This window comes from Mobula hypostoma, chromosome 20, assembly GCF_963921235.1.
Source record: "Mobula hypostoma chromosome 20, sMobHyp1.1, whole genome shotgun sequence".
In the NCBI taxonomy this organism is placed as follows: Eukaryota; Metazoa; Chordata; class Chondrichthyes; order Myliobatiformes; family Myliobatidae; genus Mobula; species Mobula hypostoma.
The window spans coordinates 3385325-3404365 of NC_086116.1; the positions used below are offsets into that span (position 1 = coordinate 3385325).

Below are 19041 nucleotides of genomic sequence, written 5' to 3' on the forward strand. Positions count from 1 at the left end.
ATTCACCCTCACTATATAGAGCCTACTGATTTCCACCTCTGCAGCATTACTGAAACCCACCCTTGTTCCAACTGTTCTGCTACAGAAATCTACACTTTTCCCCCTCTATCGCACACCTGGTCAAAAACCCACTTTCACTGTTCATCTTCTTGAGCTTGCCCAGGGTTTTGCTCTTGTATCCTAACTTGTGTATCCTAGCTCTGTTTGTGTATCACCTCAAGTTCTCCCTGAAACGTTGGCTCCCAACACATCTTAAAAATTCTCATCTATGTGTTTAAGTGTCTCCATGTCTCTCCAATCATCAGTTCCACGTCTCTCAGGACAAGTCCGCACTTGGTTCCTGAACAACCCACACAGGATCACTTTGCTGCCAGTAATGATTTCTCAGCTGCGAGGGCGCCAACCTCTGGTAATTCCCACCTAAACCAGCACCACCTCTCTCCCACTTCTTCCTTTAAACCACCACCTCTCTCCCCTTCCTCCTTTAAACCACCACCTCTCTCACTCTTCCTCCTTTAAACCACCACCTCTCTCACTCTTCCTCCTTTAAACCACCACCTCTCTCACTCTTCCTCCTTTAAACCACCACTTCTCTCCCCCTTCCTCCTTTAAACCACCACCTCTCTCCCACTTCCTCCTTTAAACCACCACCTCTCTCCCCCTTCCTCCTTTAAACGACCACCTTTCTCCCCTTCCTCCTTTAAACCACCACATCTCTCCCACTTCCTCCTTTAAACCACCACCTCTCTCCCCCTTCCTCCTTTAAACGACCACCTTTCTCCCCCTTCCTCCTTTAAACCACCACCTCTCTCCCCTTCCTCCTTTAAACCACCACATCTCTCCCCCTTCCTCCTTTAAACCACCACATCTCTCCCCCTTCCTCCTTTAAACCACCACATCTCTCCCCCTTCCTCCTTTAAACCACCTCATCTCTCCCCCTTCCTCCTTTAAACCACCACATCTCTCTCCCTTCCTCCTTTAAACCACCACCTCTCTCCCCTTCCTCCTTTAAACCACCAGCTCTCTCCCCTTCCTCCTTTAAACCACCACCACCTCTCTGCCCCTTCCTCCTTTAAACCACCGCCTCTCTCCCCTTCCTCCTTTAAACCACCGCCTCTCTCCCCTTCCTCCTTTAAACCACCACCACCTCTCTCCCTTTTCCTCGTTTAAACCACCCCCTCTCTCCCCTTCCTCATTTAAACCACCACCACTTCTCTCCCCCTTCCTCCTCTACACCACCACCACCTCTTTCCCCCTTCCTCCTTTAAACCACCGCCTCTCTCCCCCTTCCTCCTTTAAACCACCGCCTCTCTCCCACTTCCTCCTTTAAACCACCACCTCTCTCACCCTTCCTCCTTTAAACCACCACCTCTCTCACCCTTCCTCCTTTAAACCACCACCACCTCTCTCCCCCTTCCTCCTTTAAACCACCACCTCTCTCCCTTTTCCTCATTTAAACCACCCCCTCTCTCCCCTTCCTCCTCTACACCACCACCACCTCTCTCCCCCTTCCTCCTCTACACCACCACCACCTCTTTCCCCCTTCCTCCTCTAAACCATCACCACCTCTCTCCCCCTTCCTCCTTTAAACCACCACCTCTCTCTCCCTTCCTCCTTTAAGACCCTCTGCTCCGTTATCTCCTTTGGTGGCTTGGTATTGCTTGTCATTTGTTGACAGTCCTTTGAGATACTTCCAGGTAAGCTGGCAACGTCTTTATTCCCGGTGGCCTCACTGGGTCCAAACAAACACTGGGTCTAATTGTTCATCTTTTTTTTACCATTGCCAGACACTGCTGGGTGGTCAGAACATCCAGTGCTGTCGGTCTACCCTATCAGTGAGTTCCTCGATAGTGGTGGAGCTGGATTTGTGGTGTACCTGCTACAGCAATCCAAAGAGGAAGGTGCTGGAGGTGGTGTGCAGTCCAATCGGTGCAAATTATTGCCTTGTTTGTATTTGTGGACATTTTTCTTGTTATCGCAAGGCCCTGTTGGACGTTGGAATGTAGAATACGGCAAGTCTGGTTCATTGGAGAGCCCGATGGTGGGGGAGCTGCGTGGCCTTGGTTATTGCACGGATCTGGCCCTCATGACATGGGATTGCCTGGGAAGTGGCGCTGGAGGTGGCGTGGGGCGGCAGGCGTTCGTGCTGTGCTGCGGGCTGGGCCTCAGGTCAGTGCTGCCCTCCGGTGTCCACTTGGTGGAAGACGAGCTGGATTGCATTCACCTGTGGCTGTAGTAGCGCTTGATGAGGGACTGCTGTTTGTTCTTGCAGAGAACGTGCAACAGGACAACATCCCCCCAATCACCAGTCTACAGGCCACGATACTCAGGGACTTGGCCTATATATAATTTTTTTTGACTGTTTTACTGCTTTTGCATGTGCTGTGTGTGACTCTGTTTCTACCTTTTGCCCTGGAGGAAAGATGTTTCATTTGGCTATCTTCACGTGTGTAGTTTAATGACAAACTTGAACTTGGAAGTTCGGTACATAAACTAAATGAAATTGGAATTAGTTCATTATTGTCACATGTGAAAAGCTTGTGTACTATTCATATAGATCAGATTATCACACAGTGTACTGAGGTCTAAAAATAACAATATAAAATAAAGTGTATGTAGACATAGAACATGACAGCACAGAACAGGCCCTTTGGTCCATGATGTTGTGCCAACCTTTTAACCTACTGTAATCCTTCCCTCCTACACAGTCCTCCATTTTTCTATCGTCCATGTGCCTATCTAATAGTCTCTTAAATGTCTCTGTTCTATCTGTGTCTACCACCACCCCAGCAGAGCTTTCCAGGTATTCACTATTCTCTGTATAAACAAAAACTTACTTTTGATATCCACCGCCCCCCCCCCCATATTTTCCTCCAACAACCTTAGAATTCTGCCCTCTCATATTAGCTATTTCTGTCGTGGGGAAAAAGTCAGCCTATATTCAATCTATGCCCCTTATCATCTTGTACGCCTCTTGTCAAGTCACCTCTCGTCCTCCTACACTCCTAAGAGAAAAACCCAAGCTCGCTCAACCTATTCTCACAGGACATGTTCTCCATGCAGGCAGCATGCTGGTAAATCTCCTCTGCACTCACTCTAAAACTTCCACATCCTTCCTAAAATGAGGTGATGTAACAGCTACAGAGAAAGCGCAGTGCAGGTGAACAATAAAGTGCAAGATAAAAACGGGGTCGTTTGAGGTGAAGAGTCAGTGGTTATCTAAATACAGTATTCCCTCTGCACTCAGGCCGAAGTGGAGGCCGCGGATCTTTATTAGAGTGGGTTGAGGACCGATTACCAAAGAGAAGGTAGCTTGATAGCAATATGCACCTGAGGTGGGTGGAAGCCTCTTGGAGCAAAAACAAACTGCTGGAAGAATTCAGTGGGTAGAGGTGGTCGAAGTTTCAGGAAGAGACCCTGCAACAGGACTGAAAGTGTAGAGAGAAGATGGCCTGTGTGTAGAAGGAGAGGCAGAGATATGGCGGGGGCTGACAGTTAACAGGTAGAACCAGATTTCAGAGGGGGGAAGGGCAGATGGGAACTTTTAAGGTGACACAAAATTTTTGTTTTAATAGCTCTATAGTACTTTTCAGAAGGGAGCTATTGGAAAAGGCAATTTGTTGGGTGGGTAGTGTCTGCAATGATTCTTCCTCCCTTTTGGCCTCGACACAGAAGTCAACAACCTTCTCTACTGACCTGCCAATTCTCAGTGGTTTCCATGTACTATGTGAAGGTGCTCCCTATGACGCCAGTGTAGAATTACAACAGGATGTTCTAGGGAAGACGTACTCTGAAACACCAAAACTTATTGCTGTTCATCATCAGTCCTTTCTCCTCCCTACTCATCCAGTGGGGTTCCTGGACTGCCCGTTTAGAGGTGTCCTTGCATTATGACGCCCTGGTTAACCAAGTCTGTGTGCTGGGAAAGATGCTGAGATGTAAAAATCCTCCCCAGGTAATCAACAAAGCTGCCACGTCCTGTTCCAATAGGTGTTGGGACAACATTGTAGTGAGCAGCTTGGAAGGTGTTGGGACAACATTGTAGTGAGCAGCTTGGAAGGTGTTGGGACAACATTGTAGTGAGCAGCTTGGAAGGTGTTGGGACAACATTGTAGTGAGCAGCTTGGAAGGGAAGGATAATGGAAACATAGAAAAACATAGAAAACCTACAGCGCAATTCAGGCCCTTCGGCCCACGATGCTGTGCCAAACATGTACTTACTTCAGAAATTACCTAGGGTTACCCATAGCCCTCTATTTTTTAAGCTCCATGTATAGTTGAAGTCAGAAGTTTACATACACCTTAGCCAAATACATTTAAACTCAGTTTTTCACAATTCCTGACATTTAACCTAGAAAACATTCGCTGCCTTAGGTCAATTTGGATCACTCCTTTATTTTTAGAATGTGAAATGTCAGAATAATAGTAGAGAGAATGATTTATTTCAGCTTTTATTTCTTTCATCACTTTCCTAGTGGGTCAGAAGTTTAAATACACTTCGTTAGTATTTGGTAGCATTGCCTTTAAATTGTTTAACTTGGGTCAAACGTTTTGGGTAGCCTTCCACAAGCTTCTCACAGTAAGTTGCTGGAAGTTTGTTCCATTCCTCCAGACAGAACTGGTGAAACTGAGTCAGGTTTGTAGGCCTCCTTGCTCGCACACGCTTTTTCAGTTCTGCCCACAGATTTTCTATCGGATTGAGGTCAGAAAATGATGTCAAGTCTGGTTCATCCTTGGGAACAATTTCCAAACACCTGAAGGTACCACGTTCATCTGTACAAACAATAGTACGCAAGTATAAACACCATGGGATCACGCAGCCGTCATGCTGCTCAGGAAGGAGACGCATTCTGTTCCCTAGAGATGAATGTACTTTGGCATGAAAAGTGCAAATCAATCCCAGAACAACAGCATAGGACCTTGTGAAGATGCTGGAGGAAACAGGTGGACAAGTATCTATATCCACAGTAAAACGAGTCCTATATCGACATAACCTGAAAGGCTGCTCAGCAAGGAAGAAGCCACTGCTCCAAAATCGCCATAAAAAAAGCCAGACTACAGTTTACAAGTGCAAATGGGGACAAAGATCTTATTTTTCGGAGAAATGTCCTCTGGTCTGATGAAACAAAAATTGAACTGTTTGGCCATAGTGACCATCGTTATGTTTGGAGGAAAGAGGGTGAGGCTTGCAAGCTGAAGAACACCATCTCAACCGTGAAGCATGGGGGTGGCAGCATCATGTTGTGGGGGTGCTTTGCTGCAGGAGGGACTGGTGCCCTTCACAAAACAGATGACATCATGAGGAAGGAAATGTATGTGGATATATTAAAGCAACATCTCAAGACGTCAGCCAGGAAGTTAAAGCTCGGTCGCTAATGGGTCTTCCAAATAGACAATGACCCCTAGCATACCTCCAAAGTTGTGGCAAAATTGCTTAAGGACAACAAAGTAAAGGTATTGGAGTGGCCATCACAAAGCCCTGACCTCAATCTGATCGAAAATTTGTGGGCAGAACTGAAAAAGCGTGTGTGAGCAAGAAGGCCTACAAACCTGACTCAGTTACACCAGTTCTGTCTGGAGGAATGGAACAAAGTTCCAGCAACTTACTGTGAGAAGCTTGTGGAAGGCTACCCAAAACGTTTGACCCAAGTTAAACAATTTAAAGGCAATGCTACCAAATACTAACAAAGTGTATGTAAACTTCTGACCCACTGGGAAAGTGATGAAAGAAATAAAAGCTGAAATAAATCATTCTCTCTACTATTATTCTGACATTTCACATTCTTAAAATAGTGATCCTAACTGACCTAAGACAGGGAAATGTTTTCTAGGATTAAATGTCAGGAATTGTGAAAAACTGAGTTTAAATGTATTTGGCTAAGGTGCACGTAAACTTCTGACTTCAACTGTACCTATCCAGGAGTCTCTTAAAAGACCCTATTGTATCCGCCTCCACCACCATTGCCGGCAGCCCATTCCATGCACTCACCATTCTGCATTTTAAAAAAAAACAAACTCGCCCTAACATCTCCTACTTCCAAGCACCTTAAAACTGTGCCCTCTCGTGTTGGCCATTTCAGCCCTGGGAAAAAGCCTCTGACTATCCACACGATCAATGCCTCTCATCATCTTGTACACCTCTATCAGGTCACCTCTCACCCTCCGTCGCTCCAAGGAGAAAAGGCCGAGTTCACTCAACCTGTTGTCGTAAGGCATGCTCCCCAATCCAGGCAACATGAATCTTAATAATCTTACGTGTACTGTCTCAGTATCCTGATTCTCTTTACATATGAATTTAATTTGCATGGGTATTTGTCAGACCGATTATTTGTTAAACTTGAGAATGACTTTATCCATCATCCACAAAAGATATAGAACTGGTCCAGTGATGTGGGTTGCCTTTCGGTGATCTGTGTAACGAGCCAGGAATCTCCTTTACAAGCTGGTTCTCACTGGTGCAGTCCAGCATGTAGTGGACATGTGTCACCAATGGCACTGCAGTTTTGTGAGGGAGCCAGACAGGTCCTGTGATGTCTGTACTCTGTGAAGAGCCCAGTGGTAAATGTCAGAAGGGAGACACAAGAGACTGCACGTGCTGGATATCTGGATCAACACGTACAAGATGCTGGGGGAACTCAGCACATATAGAGTGAAATGAGCAGTACACATGTTGGGCTGAGACCATCAGGACTGGAAAGGAAGAGAGGATTTAGCCAGTACAAAAAGGTAAGGGAAGGAGAGGTAACGTATCACTTGTCAGCTTGTGTTCTTTCCCCTCCCCCTCCTTTTTTTTATTCTGGCTTCTTCCTCCTTCCTTTCTCGTCCTGATGAAAGGTCGCAGCCTGAAATGTCAACCATTTATTCCCTTCCATAGATACTGCCTAACTTGATGTGTGAAATGCAAGAAGAATCGGTTAATGGGATACAGTCTGTTGCAAGGTTGATAATTCTTGTGTTTCGCTTGGGTCTTTATAGATAGCTTCTTCAAGGCAAGTAACTGAAATACCTCAGATGGTTAAAATTGGCCAGTGCGCAGAAGAATACTTAAGCGGGGCCATAATGGTAACAACATTAGACCTTGTAACCAACAACACCTGTACTAAATTGGCACTAATTTCCTATGGTGGTTATGGTGTACGCCTAGACTAAGGGTGCCCATCTTGTAAGGTCATAGTCTTTTTTCAATAATACCCTTGCACCCAGTGATTCCCAACATTCCCTTCCCCTTTCCTGTTCTCCATCATTCACACTTGGGGAGAATTTTATGTGTCCATAAATTGGTTTAGATCAGTAGGGCTGGAGCTGTTGTGTCTACCCTGGAGAGCACATGGACAGCAGGAAGGTCATATTAAGCGGCCAGATTCTTTGTACAAGAATATCTCTCCAGGACCACTCTGGGATAGAAAACTTTTAAAAGTTAGAGGATGTTGTTACTCAAAGAAAGGTGAAGGCCACTGAAAGTAGATGTTGATATAGATCCTGAGTATTGGTCTCTGAGATATATTAAAGAAGACAAAACAATAACTTGTTGGTAATGTCCAGCTGGGGTTTTTGCTGTTCTCTGTCCATCGCATTGGCACTCGCTTGGTGGGAGTGTTAGCCAAGTTACATTAAGCTGAGAAATTCTGGGGGAAGAACCAGACAATTGCCACTCCTTTCTTTACGCTGCATCAGTTGGTAGTAGAGTAACAATTTACTGCTGCACTGATAGAAAAACGAGGGCTATGTTGGAGGGAAGGGCTAGACCGATCTTGGAGGAGGTTAGAAGGTCGGAACAATGTCATGGACCACAGGGCCGGTACTGTGCTGTAATGTTCTATCTACAGTATGTTATACGTATCTGTGATGCAATGTGGTTAGCAATCAAATAAGTGTTCCTTTTTCTTTTTCTGCAGAATATTATTAAGAAGGTGATTGGACAGAAATTTGTTTACAAATTTGTCTCGTTTCCGGACATTTTAAAGATGGATTCCCTGGCTGCAGATTCCAGTCGGGAACACATTTTGCTCAGGGACAGTGAGGCCCCGTCCATTGCCGAGGGTGGGAAGCACCAACAAGTGACGTTATCCAGCAGCAGAAGTCCCAGTCGTAATGACTACATCCACTCTGGGTTGTATACATCTTTCACTATAAACTCTCTGCAGAAGCGGTCAGACTTTTTCAAGTCCATCAAGATGGAAAAGCCTGAGGACCGGATGGCAAGGAAGTCGACACCGGAGGAGGTCCGGACTGTCATCCGGTTCATAACCAATAAGAGTGAGAGACCAGCTGCTGTACCAGTTGTCTCAGCAGCACCCGCCCAGTCTCCTCCTCCAGAAGCCATGGCTGCATCAACCTTCTTCACGTCTGCCTCCTCCAAAGCATCGTCACCTTTAGCATTGCTTCATTCGGCCACTGCGTCGTCGTCCTCAACCTCAGCCGCCTCCTCGGGATGCCGGGAGGCTCCCATTATTGAACTCGATGTCAGTGATTCTGAACAGTCAGTTCAACCCCTGAACCTCTCATCAGGCCCAAAGACCAAATCCCCTTGTCCCACTGACCAGAAACACCCCCAGCTTCCAAAGACTAAGAAGCCCAAAGGCCTGGAGATTTCGGCTCCTTCTTTAGTCATAACTAACACCGATGTCAGCTCGATTGCCCTCAACAGCCCAGCACTTCCGTCAGGGTCTCTCACTCCTTTTTTTACTGCACAGGTCAGTACCATTGTACGTTGGGTAAATTACATGTCCAACTGGAGATCTGATAATCATACAGACAGGTACATTGCTTTAAAACCAGGGTAAGGCAATATAAATAGAAGCATTTCATGCAGTTTTAATTCACTACTTTCAATAATATGCATCTTCAGAAGGGTGTGTAAATGTTTTACAGAATGTTCAACCACTTGTTTGCACTTGGTAGATTGTGATTCTGCGATAGTGGTTCCAGGAGCAGAGCTAACTCGAAGGGTTGCTGAGAATGGTGTTAGATGTAGGACAGGGCTCCCTCCAGTCTGCACTGTCACCTGCCTCAGACACAATATTAGACAAACGTTTCCCACTGCTTCATTTCGTGGCCCCATTTCCCACTGATTGTGGCCTCCAGGGTGGGAGAGTGAGAGTTTAGGATTATATATAATTGCTTTTGTGTACAGCCAGGTTCAATTGTTCATGGATATCCTGCAGGGCTGACTGAGAGAGAAGACATTTTTCTTCCAAATGTATCTCTTATTTATTAATTTATCAATTACGTATTGATAGATACTGGACAGTAACAGCCCCACTTAATGGACGAACCTGTACGTCTGTGGAATGTGGGAGGAAACCAGAGTACCTGGAGGCAACTCATGTGGTTAGGGGAGAACGTACAAACTCCTTACAGACAGCGGTGGGAATTGAACTCAGATTACTGGCTCTACAATAGCATTACACTAACCGCTACACTACCATGAGCCCCTTATCACCTTGTCTGTCTGAAATGATACCGTTATCTTTAAACCTTATCACCCAAGTTCAGGATCCTCCCACAAGAACAAATACCCTCTTCACATCCACCCTTCAGGATCTTGCACATTTCAGTCCTGTCACTTCTGGCTAAATCCCAGGGTGTACATAACCAGCCTGTCTGCCCATTCCTCGTGAGGCAGACTGGTCCAGTGCACTGCTTACGCTGTGTTTCCATCCTCAGGAGAGAAGACCAACACTGCACACTGTTCAAGCGCCCTGGATAATGGAAACAAAACCTCCCTTCGCTTGTCTTCAGTCACCCCAGCACTAGCTTTTCCTGATTACTTGATCTACGTGTGTATGCCATCCTTTTGTCCTTTTGTGTGTCTCATAGCTTTACAGTTCCTTGCCATTTAAATTGCTTTCACTTTTCCTGCCAAAACTGACAGTTTCACATTTTTACACATTAGCAAGATGTAAGCCCATTCATTTAACCTATCTCTATATGCTTGAGCTCTATATCTCCACCATTTAATTTCCTCCTGGGTCATCAGCAACTTTAGCAGCCATACCTTCAGTGCCTTCAGCAAGCTGTTTATATAAATTGTAAGATATTGAGACCCCAGTATTCCTCTCTGTATTACACCACTCATTATATATTACCGACTAGAATTTTTTTTAAATGATGCTTGCTGTCTGCTTCCTGTTCCACACAGACCTGTGGAAGCATACTCCGTGAGCTTTCATTTTCCACAATGACCTTTGACAAGACATCTCATCAAGTAGCTTCTGAAAGTACAGATATAAAGCATCCAGTGGTTCACTTCATTCACGGCACAATCATAGAGCACTACAGCACAATGCAGGCCCTTCGGCCCACAATGCTGTACTGAACATGTCCTTGCCTTAGAAATTACCTAGGGTTACCCACAGCCCTCTATTTTTCTAAGCTCCATGTACCTATCCAGGAGACTCTTAAAGTCCCTATCATATCCACCTCCATCACCGTCACCGCAGCCCATTCCACGCACTCTCCACTCTCTGCGTTTTTTAAAAAGAAACAACAACAACTTCCCCCTTACATCTCCTCTTTACCTACTTCCAAGCACCTTAAAACTGTGCCCTCTCGTGCTAGTCATTTCAGCCCTGGGAAATAGCTGCTGACTATCCACACGATCAATGCCCCTCGTCATCTTATACACCTCTATCAGGTCACATCTCGTCCTCCGTCGCTCCAAGGAAACAAGGCTGAGTTCACTCAACCTATTCTCATAAGGCATGCTCCCCAATCCAGGCAACATCCTTGTAAATCTCTTCTGCACCCTTTCTATGGTTTCCACATCCTTCCTGTAGTGAGGCGACCAGAACTGAACACAGTACTCCAAGTGGGGTCTGACCATGGTCCAATATAGCTGTAACATTACCTCTCGGCTCCTAATCTCAATCTCATCATTGATGAAGGCCAATGCACTGTATGCCTTCTTAACCACAGAGTCAACCTGCACAGCATCTTCGAGTGTCCTATGGACTCGGATCCCAAGATCTCTGTGATCCGCCACACTGCCAAGAGTCTTACCATTAATTCTGCTGTCATATCTAACCTACCAAAATGAACCACTTCACACTTATCTGGGTTGAACTCCATCCGCCACTTCTCAGCCCAGTTTTGCATCCTATCAATGTCCCGCTGTAACCTCTGACAGCCCTCCACACGATCCACAACACCCCCAACCTTTGTGTTGTCAGCAAATTTACTAACCCATCCCTCCATTTCCTCATCCAGGTCATTTATAAAAATCACAAAGAGTAGGGGTCCCAGACAGATTCCTGAGGCACACCACTGGTCACCGGCCTCCATGAAGAATATGACCCGTCTACGACCACTCTTTGCCTTCTGTGGGCAAGCCAGTTCTGGATCCACAAAGCAATGCCCCCTTGGATCCCATGCCTCCTTACTTTCTCAATAAGCCTTGCATGGGGTACCTTGTCAAATTCCTTGCTGAAATCCATATACACTACGTCTAATGTTCTACCTCCATAAACGTGTTTAGTCACATCCTCAAAAAATTCAATTAGGAAATTGACCCCCAATCAGACCCTGTCTATCCAAAATTTATATTTTCACTCCCTTAGAATACCTTCCAATAATTTACCTACACATCAGACTCTTTGGCCTATTGTTTCTTGGCTCCAAATAAATTGACCAAATATGACTTCCCTTTCAAAAACACACCTCTGTCTGGGGTAACTTTGACTCTTTCTAAGCATCCTGCTGTTAAAAGGAAGGGTGTTTAGTATTAAGCTCGCTCACTTCTCCTTTCCTGCTTTCTGTGTTTTTGAATAAAGGCTGTGCATTTGTTATTTTCCAATATATAATGGAACTTTCCCTGAATCTTGGGATTTCTGGCATTAAGCCCATGTACCATCTTTCTCAACAGCCATTTGTCTAACGTAGACCTACCACTAACATCCTTTGATCACCATTTATCAGTAGCTCGGTCGGACATAAATACCATTGCCATTAGAGTAGGTCAGCAGCTGGGTTTATTACTGTCACATGTACCGATCCACAGTGAAATGTTTGTCTTGCATATTGTTCATAAAGATCATCACAGTGCATTGATGAGTAAAGGTAAATCAGAATAAGTGTAACAGCTACTGAGAAAGTGCGGTGCAGGTAAACCAGAAGCTGCAAGATCATAATGAGGTAGAGTGTTAGAATCAACCGGCATCTGTCTGTATTTTGTTCTTTCTTTCCAATCTTTTTATTGTTATATTATACAAAAGAAATAACACAAGTACATTGAAGTAACAACACTTACAATGTCTCAAAAAAAAGATATTATCTTAAAGATTGAAAAAAAATTGTGATAATAAAAAAAACCTACTAAGCAGAAAAAGTGGGGAGAAAAAAACCCCATTAGGTGTACAACCCCAGAGCCATGCGTCATACAAAAAGCTTTTAAAAATAAACATCAAACCGCCAGCAAGAAAAGAAAATATACCAAAAAATTGACAATTGGATCATGGAAAAAATCTATCAATTAGCTCAAATGATAGTACGACCAAATGAGCCCCATCTTTTCTCAAAATCAAATAAAGATTCAAATGTTCGACTTCTAATTTTCTCCAAACTAAGACATAGCATCACTTGAGAGAACCATTGTGACAAAGTGGGAGTTGATGTATCCTTCCACTTCAACAAAATGTCCCTCCTAACTATTAATGTAACAAATGCAATAACATGAGGAAATCTGCAGAAGCTGGAATTTCAAACAACGCACATCAAAGTTGCTGGTGAACGCAGCAGGCCAGGCAGCATCTCTAGGAAGAGGTACAGTCGACGTTTCGGGCCGAGACCCTACGTCAAGACTCCTGACGAAGGGTCTCGGCCCGAAACATCGACTGTACCTCTTCCTAGAGATGCTGCCTGGCCTGCTGGGTTCACCAGCAACTTTTAAATGCAATAACATGTTGGTCAGACACAGAAATACCATGAATATTTTGAGGAATTATTCCAGAAAGCACAGTTAATTTATTAGGTTGTAGATTAATTTTAAGTGTTTTAGAAATTGTTGAAAAAACTGACTTCCGGAACTGTTGTAATTTGTTAACTTTACACAGCATTACGTAAGTAAATATAGAGGAAAAATGAATTACAGTAAGTGTGTGTGTATTTATTTATTAAATAGATTAAGTTAAACCAAGTAGTGCAAAAAAAAACATAATAAAAAGTAGTGAGTTAGTGTTCATGTGTTCAATGTCCATTTAGAGATCAGATGGCAGAGGGCAAGAAGCTGTTCCTGAGTCGCTGAGTGTGTGCCTTCAGGCTTCTGTATCTCCTTCCTGATGGTAACAGTGAGAAGAGGGCATGGCCTGGGTGGTGGGGATCCTTAATGATGGATTCCTAAGGCACCGCCCCTTAGATACTATGGCGACGAGTTCCCATGAAGGAGCTGACTAATCTTACAAGTTTTTGCAACCTACCTTGATCTTGTGCATTCCCCCCCCCCCCGCCCCCAACCCCAATACCAGACGGTGATGCAGCCAGTCAGAATGCTCTCCACGGTACATTGGTAGAAGTTTTCGAGTGTTTTAGTTGAAATCAAATCTCAAATTCCTAATGAACTTTCTTGTCTTGCCGCCTTTATAGCTGTGTCAATATGTTGTGTCCAGGTTAGGTCCTTAGATCTTGACACCCAGGAACTTGAAAGTACTCACTCCCTCCACTTCCGATCCCTCTATGAGGATTGATTTGTGTTCCCTCATCTTACCCCTTCTGACGTCCACTATCAGCTCTTTGGTCTTGCTGACGTTGAGTGCAAGGGTGTTGCTGCAACACCACTCCACTAGTTGGCATATCTCACTCCTGTATGCCCTCTCATCACCATCTGAGATTCTACCAACAGTGATTGTGTCAACAGCAACTCCTGTACGCCCTCTCATCACCAACTGAAATTCTTCCAACAATGGTTGTGTCAACAGCGGATTTATAGATGGCATTTGAGCTGTGCCTAGCCGCACAGTCATGGGTGAAAAGAGAGCAGAGCAGTCGGCTAAGCACACATCATTGTGGTGCACTAGTGTTGATTGACGTGAGGTGGAGATGTTATTTCAGATGTGCACAGATTGTGGTCTGCTGGTTAGGAAGTCAAGGATCCAGTTGCAGAGGTCTAGGTTCTGTAGCATTTCAATGAGAATAGTAGGAATGTAGCTGAGCTGTAGTTGATAAACAGCATCCTGACATAGGTATTTGCATTGTCCAGGTGATCCAAGACGCGTGGAGTACCATTGAGATCGCATCTGCTGTAGACTGATTGTGGCGATAGGCAAATTGCAGTGGATCGAGGTTCTTCCTGAGACGTGTTGAATCTAGCCATGACCAACCTCTCAAAGCATTTCATCTCCTTAGATGTGAGTGCCACTGGGTGACAGTCATTAAGGCAACTCACCCTGCTTTTCTTGGGCACTGGTACGATTGATGCCCTTGTGAGTGCTACTGGCAGTTAGTTGTTAAGGCAGCTCATGCTGTCTGATTGTGATTGTGAGTTCATTGTATTGTACAAGAGATTAATTCAAAAGTCTGATAACAGCAGAGTAGAAGTTGTCCTTGAGCCTGGTGGTATGTGCTTTCATGGTTTCCAATCTTCTGCCTGATGGGACGGGGGAGAGGAGAGAATGCTGGTGTGAGTGGGAACTTTGATTATGTTGACTGCTTCACTGAGGCAGTGAGGCATAGACAGAGGGGAAGCTGGTTTCCGTGATGTACTACAACTCTCTGCTGTTTCTTGTGGTCTTGTGCTGAGCAGTTGCCGTACCAAGCTGTGATGCAACCAGGTAGGATGCTTTCTATGGTGCATTGATAAAAATTGGTGAGGGTCAATGGGAACATGCCAAACTTCTTGATTCTCCTGAAGAAGTAGAGATATTAACAAGTTTCCTTGGCTGCAGTGTCAACTTGGTGGGGCCAGAACAGGCTGTTGCTGATGTTCACTCCCAGGAACTTGAAGCTCTCAAACTCAACACCATTGGTGTAAACAGGCGTATGTGCACCGTTCCCCCTTCCTGGAGTCAGTCACTGGCTCCTCTGAATTGTCAAAAAGTGTGTCACTCAAAAAACAAAGCCTGTCCAGTGTCTACAAGGCATAAACTGGGTGTGATGGAACACTCCATCCACCTGCATGAGAACAGCCCCAACAACTACCTTAACCAGTATGGAGCTTGTGTATGGGATAATCTGCCTAGATGGCAGGCAGCAGGGGCTTTGTCACATGTGACGATAGTAAATCAGTTTCCAATATTTTTGCTCAGGCCAGTGTTTCTGTAGGCTGGAGCAAGATGCTGCTAATGTTAGAAACAGCTCATTAACCTGTCTAATTACCAATTTTATCGCACTTACAGACACCGAGTGGGATTCTGTTGACACCGAGCCCCCTACTCTCCAGCATTCACTTCTGGAGTACACTAAGTCCAGTCGCCCCCTTGAGTCCTGCCAGATTACAGGGGCCAGGCTCCCTATTTCAGGTATGTGCTTATTAATACCAGGGCAGATGATGTCCATCATGTGGCTGTTTATTGGATGCGGTAACCTTATTTTTTTTATTATGATGTTGATAGTTGATTACAGTTTTCTGTATGGTTTGTTGTGAACTTTCCTTGAAGGGAATGGATTCCAACCTTGTGCTCTTATTCCCTTAATTTGAACATAAAACACTATAGCATAGGCCTGTACAGGCCCTTCAGCTAACTTTTTAACTTGCTCTAAGATCAATCTAACCTTTCCCTCCTACATAGCCCTCTATTTTTCTATCATCCATATGCCTGTGTAAGAGTTTCTTCGATGTCCCTAATTCATCTGCCTCTACTACCACCCTACCACCGCTATCAGAACATTCCACACACCCACCACTCTTCATATTTTTTCAAAAAAAGCTTACCTCCAGAATTTCCCTTGTACTTAAATCACCTTCAAGTTATGTTACCTCATATTAGCCAGTTTTGCCCTAGGGAAAACTCTTTGGCAATCCACTTAATCTCTGATTCATCATCTCATGCACCTCTATCAGTTCACCTCTCATTCTCCTTCTCTCTGAAGTGAAAAGCTCGAACTCATTTAACCTTTCCTCATAAGACATGCTCTCTAAACCAGGCAGCATCCTGGTAAATCTCTACACTCTCTCTAAAGCTTCCGCATCCTTGCTATAATGAGGCAACCAGAACTGAACACAATACTCCAACTGCGGTCTAAGCAGAGCTTTATAGAGCTGCAGCATTACCTTGCAGACTTTGAACTCAATTTGGTTAATTAATATATTAAAAATTCTTAATTTTGTAAATTTATAGCCCTATCTTGTAAGTTTCAGGGCTCCCAGATACATAAACATTTTCTTAGTTATAATGAAATCAAATCTTCTTTTGCAGGGTTATTTGAGGATCTAGGGCAGAGTTGAGATGATTTGCCTGTAACACAAGATTTAAAGCCAAGTTGCCGGTGCTTGAGTTTTGGAGTGTTTCCAAAATTGGATCATGCTGATTGGATATAGTGAACATTATGCAATGTTTGCTTACTATAAATATTTGATAGCTTTGAGGAGCAAATCCATGAAAATACAACGCCGAAGTAAACTTACCAAACATTATCCTATATAAAAATAATTTAACAGATCACTAGGTCGCTGGAGTTGAATGCTAATTTCAGATACTGTGACTTTATGGACTCCCTGGTGCTGCTGATTCCTCCCACATCCCACAGATGTGCTGGGGGGTTTACTGGATACTATTAATTACCCCTGGTGTAAGGAAGTGGCAAAAGATCCAAGGGGCAGTTGATGGATGTGTTGAGAGAGAGAGAATAAGTTACGAGGGCTCAGGGAAATGGGTAGGGGTGGTTGGAACTTTATACTTTATTGTGGCCAAACAATTGATACTAGAACGTACAATCATCACAGTGATATTTGATTCTGCTCTTCCCGCTCCCTGGATTACAAATCGATAGTAAATATTAAAAATTTAAATTATAAATCATAAATAGAAAATAGAAAAATGGAAAGTAAGGTAGTGCAAAAAAACCGAGATGTAGGTCCGGATATTTGGAGGGTATGGCCCAGATCTGGGTCAGGAACCGTTCAGCAGTCTTATCACAGTTGGAAAGAAGCTGTTCCCAAATCTGGCCGTATGAGTCTTCAAGCTCCTGAGCCTTCTCCCGGAGGGAAGAGGGACGGAGAGTGTGTTGGCTGGGTGGGTCGTGTCCTTGATTATCCTGGCAGCACTGCTCTGACGGCGTGCGGTGTAAAGTGAGTCCAAGGATGGAAGAACTGATGAATTACTCACCTGGAAGTGGCAGAGAATATAGACCAGGCCTTTCAGCCCATACTGTTTATTGGTCATGATGCCAAATTAAGTCCAAATTGGTCCATATCTTCATGTTTCTAACCCCACCCCCCATTCCCTTTTTGTGCCTGTGCCTGATTTGTTTATTTTTGTCGCATGATACAGAGGAAAAAGTTTTCGTTTTGTGTGCCATATGTAAATACATTAAGGTGGTACAAATCCAAACAAGGGTGTAACAGTCACCGGGAGAGTGCAGTGTTGATAAACAAAGTGTAAGGGTTATGATGAGGTAGTCTGCAAAGTCAAAGGTTCATCTTTAGTATATTAGAGGTCCATTCAAGGGTCTGAAGGGTTGATAGACGTTGGCCTTGAGCCTGGTGGCTGTATGTATCTCCTGCCCGACGGGAGAAGGGCGAGAAGAGAGCACGTCCAGGGTGAGTAGGGCCTTTGATTATTTTGGCTGCTTTCCCAAGGGAGTGGGGAGTGTATGCAGAACGTAACCGAGGAGGCTGGTTTGCGTGATGAACTGGGCTGTGTTCATAACTTTTAAAAGAACAAAACATACCCTGCACATTTCCTTTAAACTTTGTTCATCTCACCTGAAAGCAATGTCCTCTAGGCTTGGGGGAAAGATTCTGACTATCAATTCGGTCTATGCCTCTCAATTTTAACAGCTTTCAGATCTCCCCTCACTTCTGTCACTCAATCTCTCCTTATAGCTGATATCCTGTAATCCAGGCAACATCCTGGTAAAGCCCCTCCAAAGCCTTCTCAGTATTTTCCTATATTTTTCTGTTCAGTAACCATTCTTACTGATCATTTTTCAGTAGATTAATATCCTGGGACAAGCTCCACTATTTAGCTATTTACACTTCAAGCGTACTATTACTATCAAGGCAACTTTGTAAGGCCAGTGATGTTGTGGGGATGGAACTGGACTCTCTGACGGTGGTGTCTGAAAAGAAGATGCTGTCTAAGTTGCATGCCATCTTGGTCAATGTCTCCCATCCACTACATAATGTACTGAGTGGGCACAGGAGTACATTCAGCCAGAGACTCATTCCACCCAGATGCAGCACAGAGCGTCATAGGAAGTCTGTGGCCATCAAACTTTATAACTCCTCCCTTGGAGGGTCAGACACCTTGAGCCAATAGGCTGGTCCTGGACTTATTTCATAATTTACTGGCATAATTTACATATTACTATTTAACTATTTATGGTTCTATTTATTATTTTTGGTGCAACTGTAACGAAAACCAATTTCCCCCGAGATCAATACAGTATGACTATGACTGGACTTGCTGTGTTGTCTGGAAGATTTTCCAAGGGGTTTTTTCAGTTGTGATCCATGGAGGGTAGGGTTAAGGAAAACCGCAGTCACATACATGAAGAACTGGAGTTGAGGGTAGGATAGTAGAGGAAAAGTGCCTGAAGTTGGAGGAGGTAGGGGACATCAATGGATACTTTGCTTGAGTATTCAACAGTGAGAGGAACCTAGAAGTTTGTGAGAACAGCATAAAACAAGCTGATATGCTCGAACATGTTGACTTGTAAAAAGAGGATCTGTTCTGGGACCCCTGCTCTTTGTGATTTTTATAAATGACTTGGATGAGGAAGTGGAAAGGTGGGTTATTAAGTTTGCAGTTGGCATGAAGGTCGTAGGTTACAACGGGGCATTGACAGGATGCCGAGCTGGGCTGGGAAGTGGCAGATGGAGCTCAACCTGGAAAAGTGTGAAGTGATTCACTTTGAAAGGTTGAATTTGAAGGTAGAATCCAGGATGAA

General features: G+C 44.4%; 1 protein-coding gene across 3 annotated transcripts in view; it reads left to right on the forward strand.

The window, feature by feature from the left end:
* The window catches only part of elk3 (ETS transcription factor ELK3), a 51777-nt gene that overhangs the window by 19358 nt on the left and 13378 nt on the right, over nt 1–19041 (forward strand). For all 3 annotated transcript variants that reach the window (XM_063072250.1, XM_063072248.1, XM_063072249.1), the window contains 2 exons: nt 7896–8693; nt 15327–15449. In XM_063072250.1, coding sequence (XP_062928320.1) covers nt 7896–8693; nt 15327–15449 — 921 coding nt within the window. The remainder of the gene's footprint in view (nt 1–7895; nt 8694–15326; nt 15450–19041) is intronic.